Source organism: Nannobrachium achirus (genome assembly GCF_963921795.1).
Source record: "Nannobrachium achirus genome assembly, chromosome: 19".
Lineage (NCBI taxonomy): Eukaryota > Metazoa > Chordata > Actinopteri > Myctophiformes > Myctophidae > Nannobrachium > Nannobrachium achirus.
In genome coordinates, this window is record NC_137826.1 from 34,403,184 (window position 1) to 34,419,288 (window position 16,105).

The 16,105-nt window shown below is 43.3% G+C and overlaps 1 protein-coding gene across 1 annotated transcript; it reads left to right on the forward strand.

Annotated features, from left to right (window-relative positions):
* Positions 1-410: 410 nt before the first annotated feature.
* Positions 411-15,254, forward strand: slc23a1 (solute carrier family 23 member 1; the record flags this gene model as incomplete). The annotated part of the gene is made up of 14 exons (XM_080749422.1): positions 411-428; positions 1,739-1,915; positions 2,468-2,625; positions 2,876-2,964; positions 3,714-3,781; positions 3,981-4,162; positions 5,528-5,648; positions 6,077-6,233; positions 7,177-7,324; positions 7,714-7,819; positions 8,240-8,369; positions 9,551-9,694; positions 10,358-10,453; positions 14,911-15,254. The coding sequence occupies 14 exons, from the start codon at positions 411-413 to the stop codon at positions 15,252-15,254; spliced, it is 1,938 nt and encodes a 645-aa protein (XP_080605548.1).
* Between the last annotated feature and the right edge of the window lie 851 nt (positions 15,255-16,105).

A 16,105-nucleotide genomic window follows, 5' to 3' on the forward strand; every position in this document is an offset into this window, starting at 1 on the left:
GAGAGTTATGAAGAGTATATGGAGAGTAGAACCCCTAATATCTAGTCCACAGTAGCTCATATTCCTAAAGGCAGAAATTATTAATCTTACTGGACACCCCCTCACCCCAGGTGAAAGTCCATTACTCTGAGAAGCAGATGATTAACTACTGACTTACTCCATAAAACTGACATCACACACACTTAACACACTTTCAGAAGCACAAGCACAAACGTGACGACTCCAGGAAAAGCCTTTGCACACTGGATTGGCAAAGGTCAGAACTTTCCTTGTCTCTTCTCTAGCTTTCTCTATACCCACCCACACGCACGCACGCACGCCACACACGCACGCCCAGGCTCTCACACACTCCCAGTGCTGTTATCTCTACCATTTCCGCCAGTCAGTCACCAGTTGACCAGCTGAAACAGATGGACACCAAACACAAGGTATGTACCAATTCTAATTAGTGTATTTCTAAAACCCATATACATTTATTTAGAACCTGAAATCAACACTCAGCACCTGAAATACAAACAATCCAGTAGAATTTTGTACAAGTGATGACAATTTATCCACCTCAGTTACCTGGTGAGGTATATTACTTCACAATGGAATTGTAACAAAAACAAGCAAACAGAAATGGGCTATAACAGAAAAACACACCATGACACATACTGTTAGCAAAACTCCAAGTACATCAACGAAAATAAACCAGAGAAAATTCTTGTACAGTACATTAGCCTACGTGACCCAGATCTAGTCTTTGTATCACATTTTTATCATGGAGGAATGTGGTAGATAGTTTCCACTGCTTGGTTAGCTTAGAAAGTCCTGTTGTACAGAGGTCACATATAATTAGTCTATTAGACAAGGACTCTTAAATACTTGATCTCTCTCTCTCTCTCTCTCTCTCTCTCTCTCTCAATCATTATGATCATTCATTTAGTCCTTGATTAATTGTTTTATAGCCTGGCAGATAGGGAAATCCCATTCTACCATTATGGTCATCGTTTTGAAAAGCTCTCATCCCTTAAACACCTGTTGAGGTGTGCTTGAACGTGGCACTTACAGTACATAGTGGTCGCATCTATGGATCTGGACAACCAGATCTCTATATGGGCGTATCAAGTTTGTTTATGGCTATGTCTTGGTCCCGCTTATACTGTATATGGTCCTATCAGGTTTGTTTATGGTTATGTTGGAGTCATACTGATGCCGTCCGGTTACATGGATGAAACCAGCTACTGGACTGGAGTTTATCTGGGCCTAATAACCAAAGCAAAGAGCAGAAGAAAACGGCAACCTTCTGTGATTAGGATGGCTGTGCTATGAGAGCCAGCACCTCACACTGTCAGAAATACCAGGAATATCATTTTATTTTGCCGAGGGCAGTATCTCGTGTACAGTAATGTTAATCTGCTTATTAACTTAAAGTACTGTTCCAATGCTATTTTCACATTGTTGTAAATAATTAAGACTATTGGTATTTGCTAAAGCAATTATCACACAGTATTTATTATTGCCCTTGATTGGATGATTTTACTGTACAAGTGACTGAAGTGAGCCTAATAAAACCTGACACAAAGATAAACCCCAGCAAACGCACAGTAAGGAACAACCTCTTTAGGTCACGGTGGCCTCGTAACCTGATTACACTGTAACCTCACACCCATTTACTGTAGATCATTTATAGGCCTAGATCATTCCATAGAATACGTTGTGCTCATTTGTTTCCCTTTTAATCTTGTCCAATCAGAATCATGATGCCCTGGCAGCGGGGCAGGAGCATTGGCCAAACAAAGCCAAACAGCAGCCAGTGGGTGAAGAGATTGGGGTGAAGCAGCCAATAGATCAACAGACGGCAGGCTTTGACATGATCTACACAATAGAGGATGTTCCACCCTGGTACCTGTGTATACTGCTGGGTCTACAGGTACACGCACGCACGCACTTTCCAAGGACATTTATTTTCTAACTTTAACCCATAACCCTGTAGGCCTTATCTCAGAGACATCCCCTGTAAAGAGGTATGACATCCTAGGCTAGATTTTGACATTTTGTTTTCAGGTTCATGATAAAAACTACAGCTGATTACAAACCAGGCCATGAGTGTGCCAATGTGCAAGCAGTAGTCAACTTAAATCTAAAACACCTATTATTAATTTGACTAGCTTTAGCCACTTGCTTACATCACCATGTCTTATGCAGCCTGCCATGTTTTTACCTTGCTGTACTTTTTAACCTCTGAACTGGAAAACAAACAGCAAAATCAGCCAAATGTTTCATGTCCCAAAGTGAGGACCAATATTTTGCTCTTTTGTGGCCTCTTCTTTTCTATTCTTGTGAGGACATCTAGCACTCGCATAGGAAAGCATTGATTCTTACAAAACCCTGAAGCAACAAAAAATCTAGTTCATGGCAGAAAAAAAGATTTTACCTGTGTCACACTATAAATAAAGTTGAACTTGGTTTGCTTCCTTGTCAGCACTACCTGACATGTTTCAGCGGCACAATAGCAGTTCCATTCCTTCTGGCCCAGGCCATGTGTGTGGGTGAGGACCAGTACACTGTCAGCCAGCTGGTAGGAACCATCTTTACCTGCGTTGGCATCACCACCCTCATCCAGACCACCTTTGGCGTAAGGTATAGTAAACACGCGCGGGGGTGTGTGTGTGCGCACGCTCGCTCGCACAGCCGCACACGCATGCAATTAGCTTCGTTTTTCCACCATCATATCTGATGATCTTACCCTTTTCAACGTCTGTGTGTGTGTGTGTGTGTGTGTGTGTGTGTGTGTGTGTGTGTGTGTGTGTGTGTGTGTGTGTGTGTGTGTGTGTGTGTGTGTGTGTGTGTGTGTGTGTGTGTGTGTGTGTGTGTGTGTGTGTGTGTGAAGACTCCCTCTGTTCCAGGCCAGTGCATTTGCCTTCCTGATACCAGCACAGGCCATTCTGGGTCTGGAGCGCTGGAAATGCCCTCCTGAAGGTAAGCTGGCTGTGTCCTGTCTAAATTGCAACATTAGATTTTTTCCTCATAGGGATTCAATGCATCAAAACGTTCTTTTTTTCCTATCTGATTGTATTAAACACACAGCTCTATGGAAAGCTTGAATTATGCATGCTCTTTCTATCTGCAAAGTGTTTGTTTCAGAAAAATCCAAAATTGTCATGTTATGAGTTACTTTCTGTCAAGAAATCCGAGCAGACATGTTTTGTTTCTAAGTGTTGAACTTTGTAAGCACTCAATACCGCAACGTACTGCTGCCTCCTGCATTATATGTGACATATTTTTCTATGCAAACTTCTAATAAAGTCTTCAATCAATCAATCAATAGAACCAGATGGTACACAGGACCGCTGATTGACTTCCCACTACTTCCAAACTCCAATAACTTAGAAAAAATAATCACCTGAACTGAATTTCTTGACAGAAAGTAGCTCATAACATTATGGTGGATTTGAAACAAACACTTTGCAGATAGAAAGAGCATAATTCAAGCTTTCCATAGAGCCGCAATATTGGTGAGTTTGACGTTGTTTAATACAATCAGATAGCAAAGAAAAACGTTTTGATGCATTGAATCCCCATGGGAGGTATTGCAACCCTAGATTCATCAGATTTAAAAAAATCTAGTGTTGCAATTTGCGACTAAGAAGTATCCATTGCATGTATGTCCTAGTGTGCCAATGATACCATTAGTGCCATTGCTTAGCTGTCCTGTATTTCCTCTGCAGAAGAGATTTATGGGAACTGGACTCTTCCTCTGAACACATCCCATGTCTGGCATCCCCGCATGAGAGAGGTAGAGAGACCACTGTAGCGACAGAAGAGAGAGGGAAAGTCTGTATAGCCAGGCTTTATCTTGGCTTATGGTAACTCTGTCTTAAAGGGGTAGTTTTCATTGCATTCCTAAGCCAATAATTTGATGACCAGCAGTGGTTCCCTATGGAGACACAAAGACCTACAGTCATACTGTGAAATATGTCTGTTACCCTCCCCAGATCCAGGGGGCGATAATCATGTCCAGTGTGGTGGAGGTTTTTATTGGTTTGCTGGGTCTACCAGGACTGCTGTTGGACTATATCGGCCCTCTGACCATCACCCCAACAGTCTCACTTATTGGCCTGTCTGTCTTCACGACAGCCGGAGACAGAGCTGGATCTCACTGGGGACTATCAGCACTGTAAGTGAGTGTCTGTCTGTCTGTCTTTGTGTGATGATGTCTGTCTGCCTCAGCACAGCAGGCTTGTTTGTATGTCTGTCTGCCTGTCTATGTCTGTCTCTTTGCTTGAGTCTACAGTATCTGTTATTGGATGTCTATCATACAAACACCAATAATTTCTGCTGCACCCGATAGTTTCAGCAACAACCCAAACATGTAAACCCAATATGTGTAGGAATGCTGTTGCATCCCAGATAAAGCATATGCCCCGCACAGAAGTTTTCAGACCAAGTGTAACTGTGAAACTATAAACCTCTCTCTTCAGGAAACACACATAAAATGATGATAGTTGCATACTCTTTCACTCACCAAAACTTAAGCTAATACAGGCTTTTAGAAATAATACAAAAATATATGGTAAGACAGACAACAGACCCCAAGCTCCATCTCCAAGTCCTCAATATCATGTGCCTGGCTCAGACATAGAAAGAATATCCACTGTCAATTACTCAACCAAAAGACAGGCTTGCCAGAATTTTTGGTTGAACGTTAAATCCGGAAAATATCTGTCATTGCCATGAAATAGGCTACCTAATTATAAGGTGACAGAGCAATCGGGAATGCTAGAAACGGACATAATTCTCAGTTTAACTAGATTATGGGCATGCCATGATGCCAAGATTCTAGCCAAATACAGCAAAATTCAATATCGCTGCAGTCTGGTCACCAAGAGGAACTAATCGGAGAGAGCTACAATGGGAGAAGCTCCGCACAAATATGTCTACACCTGGCTAAAGGGGAAAAACAAGTGACACCTCACACAAGCTTCTCTACCAAACCCCCCAGAACAGAATTATACAGCAGTATTTATACAATGTTGTTTACATCCGACAAACCTAATATGGGATTGCTTCACTGAACAACAGGAATTTGTGGTTGCCGACAGAATCAGGGAGCAGAGATAGTGTCAGCAGAAGGCTGTTGACTTCCTTTCCAACGCCTGTGTTGTCGTGCGCCCCGCTTGTTTCTTTTCTTCAGCAGAGTGTGTGGCTCAGCAAGGCCACTCAGCTGCTCCGGGGTAATTAAAGGCCGGGGATTGACAAGGCCATATCTAAGCCTATTTTGTTACCACTACGCTCGGTCTTGTCTGGTGCGGAGTCCTCTTAGAGCATCAACAAAGGTAATGGATTGCACACGGTGGCAAGAGGTGCTTTTCTTTCACTCTATTGCATCTTAATGATGCATTTACGATGCAATAAAGTAAAAGAAAAGCACATATCTAAGCCTAACCACGTCACTATATCTAACTGTCTATATATGACTCTGTGTGTGCGTGTGGGTATGTGTGTGCGTGTGCGTGCATTTGCTCATGCGTGTACACTACAGGTGTATTTTCCTGATTGTGCTGTTTGCCCAGTACCTGAGGGAGTGGTCACTTCCTTTTCCCAGCTACAACAGGAAGAGAGGATTCTTCACCACCAGAGTTCATGTCTTCAAGATGTTTCCTGTAGGAACACACACATTCACGCACGCACGCACGCACGCACGCACGCACGCACGCACGCACGCACGCACTCACTCACTCACTCACTCACTCACTCACTCACTCACTCACTCACTCACGCACGCACGCACGCACGCACGCACGCACGCACGCACGCACGCACGCACGCACGCACGCACTCACTCACTCACTCACTCACTCACTCACTCACTCACTCACTCACGCACTCACGCACGCACGCACGCACGCACTCACTCACTCACTCACAAAAATACAAAACTAGTTGTTCTACCGTATAGTAACAAGCTATAATATGCATTGTAATCATCACCTAATCTGACATTTAAAATGCCCCTTTCTGACTTTTTCTGTCTCTCTTTGGTTCTCTCTCCCTCTCTTCCCCCATCCTCCTCATATTTCTCTCTATTCAGATCATTCTAGCCATCATGGTGGTGTGGTTTGTCTGCTATGTCCTCACACTGACCGACATGTTGCCTAGCGATCCCAGTAGCTACGGACACAAGGCTCGGACAGACGCCCGTGGTGACATCATGAAGATGTCACCCTGGTTCCGGGTCCCATACCCTTGTGAGGAAGTTGCCCTATTGTCAATCATTTTGATTCAATATAATCCAATCTACAACTGCTTTGATTATATGTTGCACAATCACTAACCATAAGGCAACCTAAAGGCGTGCATAGTTGAGCCACGTGGGGCTCAACTGAACTCATCGACTATAATAGTGGTGTTGGGTTTGAACACTCTCTGATGACATACATTCATATAAAGTTACAATAATATTATATCACTTGCGGCTCAACTCCATTTGGTATGCATGGTATGATAAAGAATTACAATTAAAGACTTGAAACAGCGAAAATGTCATTCCTGTTTCCTGGTGAAAGATGCTGTGCACATCTTAGCCAGTCACAGCGAAGGGGCCAGGGATTGGATTGTAGCCCAATATCACATGAACTGCCCTTGACCTTAGGGGTTAAGTATCGACACATTTCTTCCTAGGGCAGTGGTTCTCAATCAGTGGTCCGGGAACCACCAGTGGTTCTTGAGGCGGTTCCAGGTGCCCAGCTAAATGATGGAGATTGGTAACCAAATGGACCCTCATAGATCTTTTAACTCTTGAGTGTAAAATGAACGCTCTCAAGAGTTAAAGATTGCGTTGCATTGCTTAAATTACAAGGCGACTACACAATTAGAGAATGTGGAAGAATTGTTATTTTGATCAAAGTTTGGCTGTTTATCTCTCCTATGGTACCACATCAATACAACATGGAATTCAAAATCTTATCCTACGCTAACAAAATATTCTAAGTTTTGGGTTTCAGAGCCTAAATCTCAGCAAATGGTGGTCGGTGGCTCATATGCTGAATGAATAATGGACCTTGTTATGAAGAAGGTTGAAAACCACTGTTCTAAGGGAGAAAATATCAAGTTACCTTCATACATTGCAAAAATTGCTAAAATAAGCTTCTCCCACTCATGCCCTCCCACTTCCTAACCGACTGCCAACAGGTCAGTGGGGGATGCCAACGATAACAGTAGCTGGGGTGCTGGGGATGTTCAGTGCCACTCTGGCGGGTATCGTGGAGTCTATCGGAGATTACTATGCCTGTGCTCGTCTCTCTGGAGCCAAACCCCCTCCTGTCCATGCCATCAACAGGTCAGATACGGCTGGCATACACACACACACACACATGCACGCATGCATACACACATGCACGCACACGTTTGTATTACTATATTTGTGAGGGCATCAAAAGTTTTGGTCTGCATCGAAAATAGCCCAAAATAGCATGTTGTGAGCTTGTAAATCAACCACAAAACACACAAGTTGTGTTTATCTGGCTTTAAGTATAGCAATACAACTACACAGTCACTCATGCATGCACATTCAAATACACACACGCACACGCACACGCACGCACGCACGCACGCACGCACGCACGCACGCACACACACACACACACACACACACACACACACACACACACACACACACACTCATCTCATTGTTGATTATTGTTGATTTTTGTGTTATGCTGTTTCCAGGGGGATCTTCACTGAAGGTGTGTGCTGTATCATCGCAGGCCTTTTGGGAACAGGAAACGGATCCACTTCCTCTAGCCCAAATATAGGTGTGCTGGGCATCACCAAGGTAACTGAGGCCACACATCCCCTGTGGAGGATCAACTACAAAGTGTCAAAGTGTTCCAGTGTTTGATATCGACACTGTCGGACTAGATACTACATTATGTAGCTACAACATCCCAGCTACTTCCTAATACACATTTATGTAAAAGTTCTGATTGTTGTCCAATATGCAACCAAATGCGTACATCAGAATAGACTACATTTGTTCGTCTCAGGGAGCCCTCCCGAACTGAACGGTTTTGGTGGACTATACAGCTACCTTTATTAAGCAAAGTTTTCCTAGCTACAAATGCAGTCACCTACTCACTGTACCACCACTCTTAACTTTACATTTTGAAAGATCAACTACTTTTAAATCTCCTGTACATGTAACATATGCTGTATTGTACTGCCCTTTACTGCACTCTCTTCTTCTCTCCTCTAGGTCGGCAGCAGGAGGGTAGTTCAGTATGGAGCAGCTATCATGCTTCTGTTGGGAACTGTAGGGAAGTTTACTGCTCTGTTCGCCTCTCTTCCAGACCCCATCCTTGGTGGGATGTTTTGTACTTTATTTGGTGAGTTAATATTTAGGATATAATATGGTAACACTTTCTATGAAGCCCACACTTATAATGCATTATGAGGGCATTCATAATGCATTATAATGCATTCATAACTACACTCACATAATACTTCCTGATGCACCATATCAACAGTTGGAATGTATTTAAGTCACATCTGGCTTGAGGGAAACTTCTTAGACTGGAGTCGAGTGGTCTGACTAGAAATCTGTTGCAGAGCATTGATTATTTTTAACACAATAAATCAGCCAACACTGACACTACATATTGCATTTTGTTTGCAAAGTTGACACTGCTCACTGAGCTAGGCCCAGTTTTTGTTTGTCTTGACATGGGGTCAGCAACAACTCCATGTTCACTGGCTGTTTAGATTTTCGTTGTTGGTGTTCGAAAGCAGCTTTCCAACACATCCCATTAAAATTCAGATCTGTTGGCACAGAAGAAGCATTCTGCTCCTCCACAAAGATGACTGAGACATTCATAAAGTAAATAGAGTGTATAGCTCCCTCTTGAGGTCACATTAAGCTGGTAAGCAGAACAGAAATGGAGGAATGGCCTGCCAGTAGCCATAATTAATATTGTAAATACTTCTAGTTACACTGACCAGTTTTAGCACTGATAGAGCCGAGCGATCTTACAATTTACAATTTAGGCATTTGTCAGACCCTCATAATCCAGAGTGATTTACAATAAGCAAGGTAATACATCAATACATGAATACAAGGGAATACGTCATCAATACATCAACAAGAATGCATAGAAATAGTAATCTAAGAAAAAACGTAGGTAGACCAAGCCCCTAACCAAAAAACATAAAGAATGCTATCTACATAAATTATATCTATGGTCATTGAGGGTAGGCAAGTGCTATGGGCCAATGTGGAGTCTGAAGAGGTGAGTCTTCAGACCACAGCGGAAGCTAGGGAGTGAGTCAGTCGTTCTAAGTGCAACTGGGAGTTTATTCACAGTTTGGGAGAGTCTTGGGCGAGTGGATCGTTGTCCTGGGGTTTTTAGCGGGGGTCGTAAGATAATTTAAGATTAAGTGATAGTTAGTTAATCTATGGAGCTTTGGCCCATTCTTTGTTGTTCCGTAAAAAAAGACTCTTCTATAATGTAATGTAATGCAATGTAATTTAATATAATCTTAATTCATAAAGTGCATCTCTGAACTGTAGGTATGATCACAGCAGTCGGGCTGTCCAACCTCCAGACTGTGGATTTGAATTCATCCAGGAACCTGTTTGTTCTCGGTTTCTCCATGTTCTTTGGCCTCATGCTGCCGAACTACCTGGAGAAACATCCTGGCTGCATCAAGACAGGTAGGCTATGACATTCAAGCTCACACACAATCTGCGTGTTACAATCCGTGCGTGAACCCTCTCCCCATCTGTCTGTACTCAGCTTGATGGAAGTAAGGTGTCACCCTCAATGTATCTTGATCTGTAATTTAAAGAAAGTCACGACGTGCTCCATGTTTTCCTTCATCAGTAGCAAATGTTTCTACAGTACATGCAGAACACGCTGACAGATAGTTGCAGCATGTCAGTAATGTCATACAAGTTCTGTATTCCGGCCAAGAAATACAATTATTTTCGAAAATCAATGTACCGGTATACATGTTCCACCCATTAATTTCTTCAGACCATATATCGACAGTAAAATAACTAAAGAATTATGGTAAATGCTAATAGTAAAGTTATCTGAACCCAAGTTGACATCTTGACTTTGCCTAGCAGACAAAAAATGTCATGTGAAGCAAATGTTTTAAATTGCACACGTACATTACACATACTATTAAATATAATAATCTGTTTGCTAAAAAAATATACTGTATATATATTTGATGCATTTTCTGTCGAATGATTAATTGACAATGGTTTGATGGTTTCATCCTTACATGATACACTTGGTAGCCATTGTGGTGTTGTAGTGTTGGTGTGCAAATGGATTCAATGCTCTTCCATCATCATGTGTTTGTGCAGGAGTTTTAGAGTTAGACCAGATCCTGACTGTTCTCCTCACCACTGAAATGTTTGTTGGAGGATTTCTCGCCTTCTGCCTGGACAACACTATCCCTGGTACAACGCACACACACTCCACGTTTTTCCCATTGACTCTAAGTGCAACGGTGGGGGCGCCGGAGGCTGCAAGGGAAAGGAGCGCTTGTTTTCGGTGATGACGACGGAGGTGCGGTGGCTCATGCGACCATGAGCCACGTGAGACACCGCAGAGCGAGCGAGTCGCCGTGTCGAGCGCAGCGGCAGTCGCATGAGCCGACTCAGCGCCGTTGCCGAGTTATGTGCCGTTATGGACAGAATAGTAAATCTTCGTCCCCCCGACTTTCACCACCTCCGTGCGGTCCAAGTGAACACAGCGAAGCGCTCCCTACCTCCTTGCCCACCACTGGCCCCCACCATTGTGCTCAGGGTCACACACACACACACACACACACACACACACACACACACACACGTGGATTAATATACTGTACTTGTGAGTACATCAACATTTTTGGACAGAATTGAAAATGGCTGAAAATACTCCAAAAACTGCGGAAAGATAGCAGATCTAAAAGCCCACAATGCATCACGCTCTGAAGCGTTCTAAGCTTGTAGATCAGCCATCAATATGTGACATGGCGGCAACACAAAGTGCTGGAAACTCTAAACCCAAAACCTAACCTCTAAATGTCCAATCTTAATCCTAACCCCAAATCTGAATATTTTCCTGATTGTAAGCCTAACTCTAAATTGTGTTAATCATAAAACATTTTTTTTCTTGTGAGTTCCAGGTTCTAATATACTTGTAGGGACAGTTGGCCCTCACAAGCATAAAATGTATATGTGTGTGTGTAAGCTTAGAGTGCAAGAATTTCATTGCCTGCAATGTTGCTGAAAGCCGTATGGTATGTGCTTCAGTGCTAGTGACACTTAACACATTGAACCTTGAGCAGAGGCACATGCATGCGATACAAGTCATAAACACAGATTGTATGCACACTTGCTAGTACGTGGGCTCGTACCACACTCAATTGAGCACACATTCATGAATGCATAAATGCACGTTGCTGCAAACACATGCACGCACGCACACACACACGCACACACACACACACACACACACACACACACACACACACACACACACACACACACACACACACACATGGTTACTATAGTTTATTTTTGTACACAATAGATAACACTGTCCCTGGAATCATAGCTATGTGGTCTGTCTCTCCCAGCATATTAACACATTAGACATTACACACACACACACACACAAACACAGTACGGACGCATACACGCACACACGTACGCACGCACACACACTGAGTATTAACATAGGCACTAATGTAGCGACACATATTCAACCACAGCTATAAATACTATGCATTAGACTAATTGAGTTACTGAAGTGAGGTTAAAGTTAGCATATAAGCAGGGCCGGCGCCCTGGTTCCCAAGCACTGGGTCGGGACTCATTTGTGGGTCACGGACACATTTAAGTTTTTGTTTCCTACACATTCTTTTTTAATTATTATTATTCCAGAATATTTTCAATAAACATTTCCAAGAAAAGTTAACATTTTCATGAATTAAAAGCAACCCCCCCCCCCAAAAAAGAAACCCTGGTAATTTCATGAAGAAATCAAAGAAAAAAAATCTAAGAAATTCCCTAAATTAGAACACAAATGTATAAGTAGTAGTGAAAATAGATCACAATGCTGGGAGCTTGTAGATCTGCTGTTTTCATTTTGATTGATTGATTGAAGAATTTATTAGAGGTTTGCAATAGAAAAAAGTACAGTTTCATGACAGTACAAATCACTGGTAGAAGGTCAACTAAAAGGAGATCCTAGAAAGCCGAGGCTTATTTCCACAGGAACCACACTTTAAGTATCTCATATAACATTGAAAGACAGACGGATAGAACATAGTACTTTATCTAGGATAATATCAGTTTCAAAAGCATAACATCAAATACAAAGGCAGAAAAAAAGAAAAGGGGGGGGGGAGCATGGGGGCTTAGTCTATTTACAAGTCACGGGTAGCAGCTGTCTGAAGGTGACTTTTCATACCAATTTTGAAGGAGGCTAGGGATTTGCTCTCCTTTAGGGCTTGTGGAAGGGCGTTCCCCATGTTGATGGTGTAGCAGGAGAAGCCTTATTAGCCTTGTTTAGTGTTAAATCTACGTTGATGATGATTAGTGGAGCTGCCTCTGGTGTTGTGATCGTGAACATCCTTGACCTTTAAGAAGTAGTTTGTCAGGTACATGGGAATCTTGGAGGTGTAGTGTATCTTGTACACCAGGCCCATTGCAAGATGCTGTACTCTATCAGCTACTATGAGCCACCCCACGCTTTCGTGGTGATGATCGGTAAGGTGGGTCTGAGGAGGGAGACCAAGCACAACCCTAATTAGTTTGTTTTGGGCTGTTTGGAGCTTTAACTTTAAGGCAGCTGGGGCGTCGCGATACCAGACAAGGACTCCGTAATCAATGAGGGGCCCAATAAGAGCACCTCCTAGTGTCTTTCGGGATTTAATATTGATCAGCGGGGCAACCCTTTGCAAGAAGCGAATTCGTTGGTTGACTTTATTGATTACCTTGGTGGTCATTTTTTCACTGGATAGGTTAGCCTCCAGGATGCAACCCAGGTAGCAGATGTGTTTTTTTCTTTCTATCACAGTGTCACCTACTTTAATTGTGAAGTTCTCAACTAGGCTAAGTTTCTGACTAGATCCAAAGAGGATACATTCAGTTTTGCCTAGGTGAATTGAGAGTCTCTTGTCATTGAGCCAGGTGCAGATCTTGTTAAGTTCACAGTTAAGGGCCTTTTCAACCTGCAATATGTCTCTGCCTGAGACTAGGAGAGCCGAGTCATCCGCGAACAGAAACAGATTGCAGTCACAAGCAGATGACATGTCGTTTACGTATATTAAGAACAACAGTGGTCCTAGTATACTCCCTTGAGGTACTCCACAGTTTACTGGGAGGGGGGGGGGGGGACAGGGTTCCGTTGACTTCCACCATCTGTTCCCTCCCCACCAAGTAAGAGTGCATCCATCTCACTGCTGTGCTATCAAGACCAATAGCTTTGAGTTTTTCAATCAGAATAGAATGATCGACGGTGTCAAATGCCTTCTGGAGGTCCAGCATGACCATGCCGCAATATTTGCCATCGTGAATGTCACGTTTGATGTAATCATTCAAATAGATGAGGCATGTATCTGTGGAATGGGACTCTCTGAAGCCAGACTGGAACTAGTTTCACTAGTTTGGGTCCCAGGCAAACTGTCCCTACACTGCCCTGGGGGGATATGCTCCCCAGGTGAGGGGGAGCGACTGAGTGTTAACCCTACTCTCAAGTCAACTCGCTCAAAATGTCTCTCCTCTTGAAATAAACCAGCAACCTTCCGGTCGCAAGCCTCTCTTAACTTCTTAGTAACCATTGCTTCACAATGACCATCAGCCACTGTCATTCAACTCCGTCAGTGTGTCTGACCCATGGACTTACCAAAGTGTTTTTCCTCCTGCTGTTTGTTAGACAGAGCTTTACTGTCTTAACACATGGCTCTGACACACGTGTGAGCGCACGCACACACACACACACACACACACACACACACACACACACACACACACACACACACACACACACACACACACACACACACGTGTACACACGCACACGTACACACTAGCTGTTCTTCCCTTTCTTTTTTCTTTCTTTCTTTCTTTCTTTCTTTCTTTCTTTCTTTCTTTCTTTCTGGCTGTCTTTCTTTCTTTATTTCTTTCTTTATGTCTTTCCTCTCTCTCTGTCCCCCTTCCGTCTCTGTTTGTGTTTGTCTGTCACTATGACATTAATCTCTTGCTGGTCTACATTGTCACCCAGGGCAACTGCTGTTTGTATGTGTTACCTTCATATACACTCTAATCATAAGAGTACTTAACATGTCACGTACTGTACATGAGGATTCATGTTACAGTCTGCAAATTTGATAGTATGTCTGCGCTGCATGAATGTCAGGTATTCTGAGGTTCATATGTCTCAGGTCTCAATCTCAGGTTTCTACCTGACTGTCTTACATAACGTTGGTGATATGTTTAGGAGCACGACATGAGGTCTCTCAAATGGTGTCCTTAGTCAAGAGAGTCTATGATTTGCAGCTTAAATGAATGCTGAAAGGTAGTATCTATTTACCGTAGTAACCACTCAACATGTTATTCCGAAGGACGTCCCCCGACTCAGCAGTGGTTTGTGTGGTGCAAAGGAGATTCTGCAAGCTCACATTTTCACCTCCAGCCCACCCTACACCTAGATTACATATAGCTAAGTTCAAAGTCAAATGTCTAATGAATGACGTACTCCAAAAATAACTCTATATTTAGTGTCTGCTGTTTAGTGTATGCTTTCCCTGAGGGTGAAACACTCTTCAAGATGGCAACATGTCTCTGAACGAAAGATTAAAGTAACTGGTTTTGACCTTAAAAATCCTGTCTCTTCCTTATCCCACTAACCCCCCTGAATCCAGGCTCCAGACGAGAGAGGGGGCTGCTGGAAGGGCGGGCCGAGTCCTCAGGCTCTGCCTCAGAGTCCTCTAGCTCTGCCTCCTCGTCCGTCACCGTCTCCACCACTTATGATTTCCCGCTGGGGATGGGCGTGGTGCAGCGAGCACGCTGGCTCCGCTGGGTCCCCATCTGCCCCAGCTTCCAGGGCTACCAGGAGCTGTTTCAGACCACCACCATCACCACCACCAGCGAGTCACATGATGTGGAGGAGTGCAAAGGAGGAGGGATTGGAGGCGTAGCAAGATGTGGAGAGGAAAGAGAGGAAGTGGATGCTTCTGATGCCAGTATGCCATGCACTAAAGTATAGCAGTGCCGTCAGGATCCATAAAGATGCAAGTATCAATAGTGGACATCAAAAAAACAATAACAATCTTTTTCAGGAAACTATTCCTTTTGAAGATCGAGATAGATAGATACATAGATACAGTAGATATTATATACAGTAGATATAACCTTGCGTAGCCAGGCTTACTCATCTGCGAAGAGAAAAGCCTGGGCATGACATAAGGCAGAGAGTTGTTTGAAAGGTGGGACTTCTGCCGGAAGTTTTTTCTTTTTTCACAGTGCGGTGTTCCTGCAAACGTATTTTATTCTCTGTTCTACTTCTCCCGCTCCTTCGGTTGTGCTTGCAAAAAAAACAATTTACAAACAAAACATGGATTCTGACAAAGTTACACCAACTAAACCTATTTAGAGCGAGTTAAGAGCTACTATGTATTTTGGTTTGTTTTGCTGAGGGATGTAAATAGACCAGCACTGCATGACGTAACTTCCCTTAAACGCAGCACTTCCGCTAAATTCAAGCACTTCCGTTAAGACAACGCACAGCGCAGGTCGCGCACAGCGTGCAGTAGATAGTGTAGATAGATAGAGATAAAGGTGATACGTTTTGTCGGATTTGTCAGCCCAAGTCCCTAGGGCTGTTACAGCAGCTGATCATAAACTGAAGCCATATCTTCCCTAGGGATTATACAGCAGCCGATCATTCAGCACAGCTGAAGTGGCAAAGCAAAGATAGTGTTGTACAATTCTCAGCTGAGAAGACACTGGAGTTTATCCATGTGCAACAAAGAACAAATCTGTGAGCTGAGCATTATCAATCGCTGCGGGACCACGGACTGTACCATATTGTTCGCCAGGGAATTCCCTCACTGACAG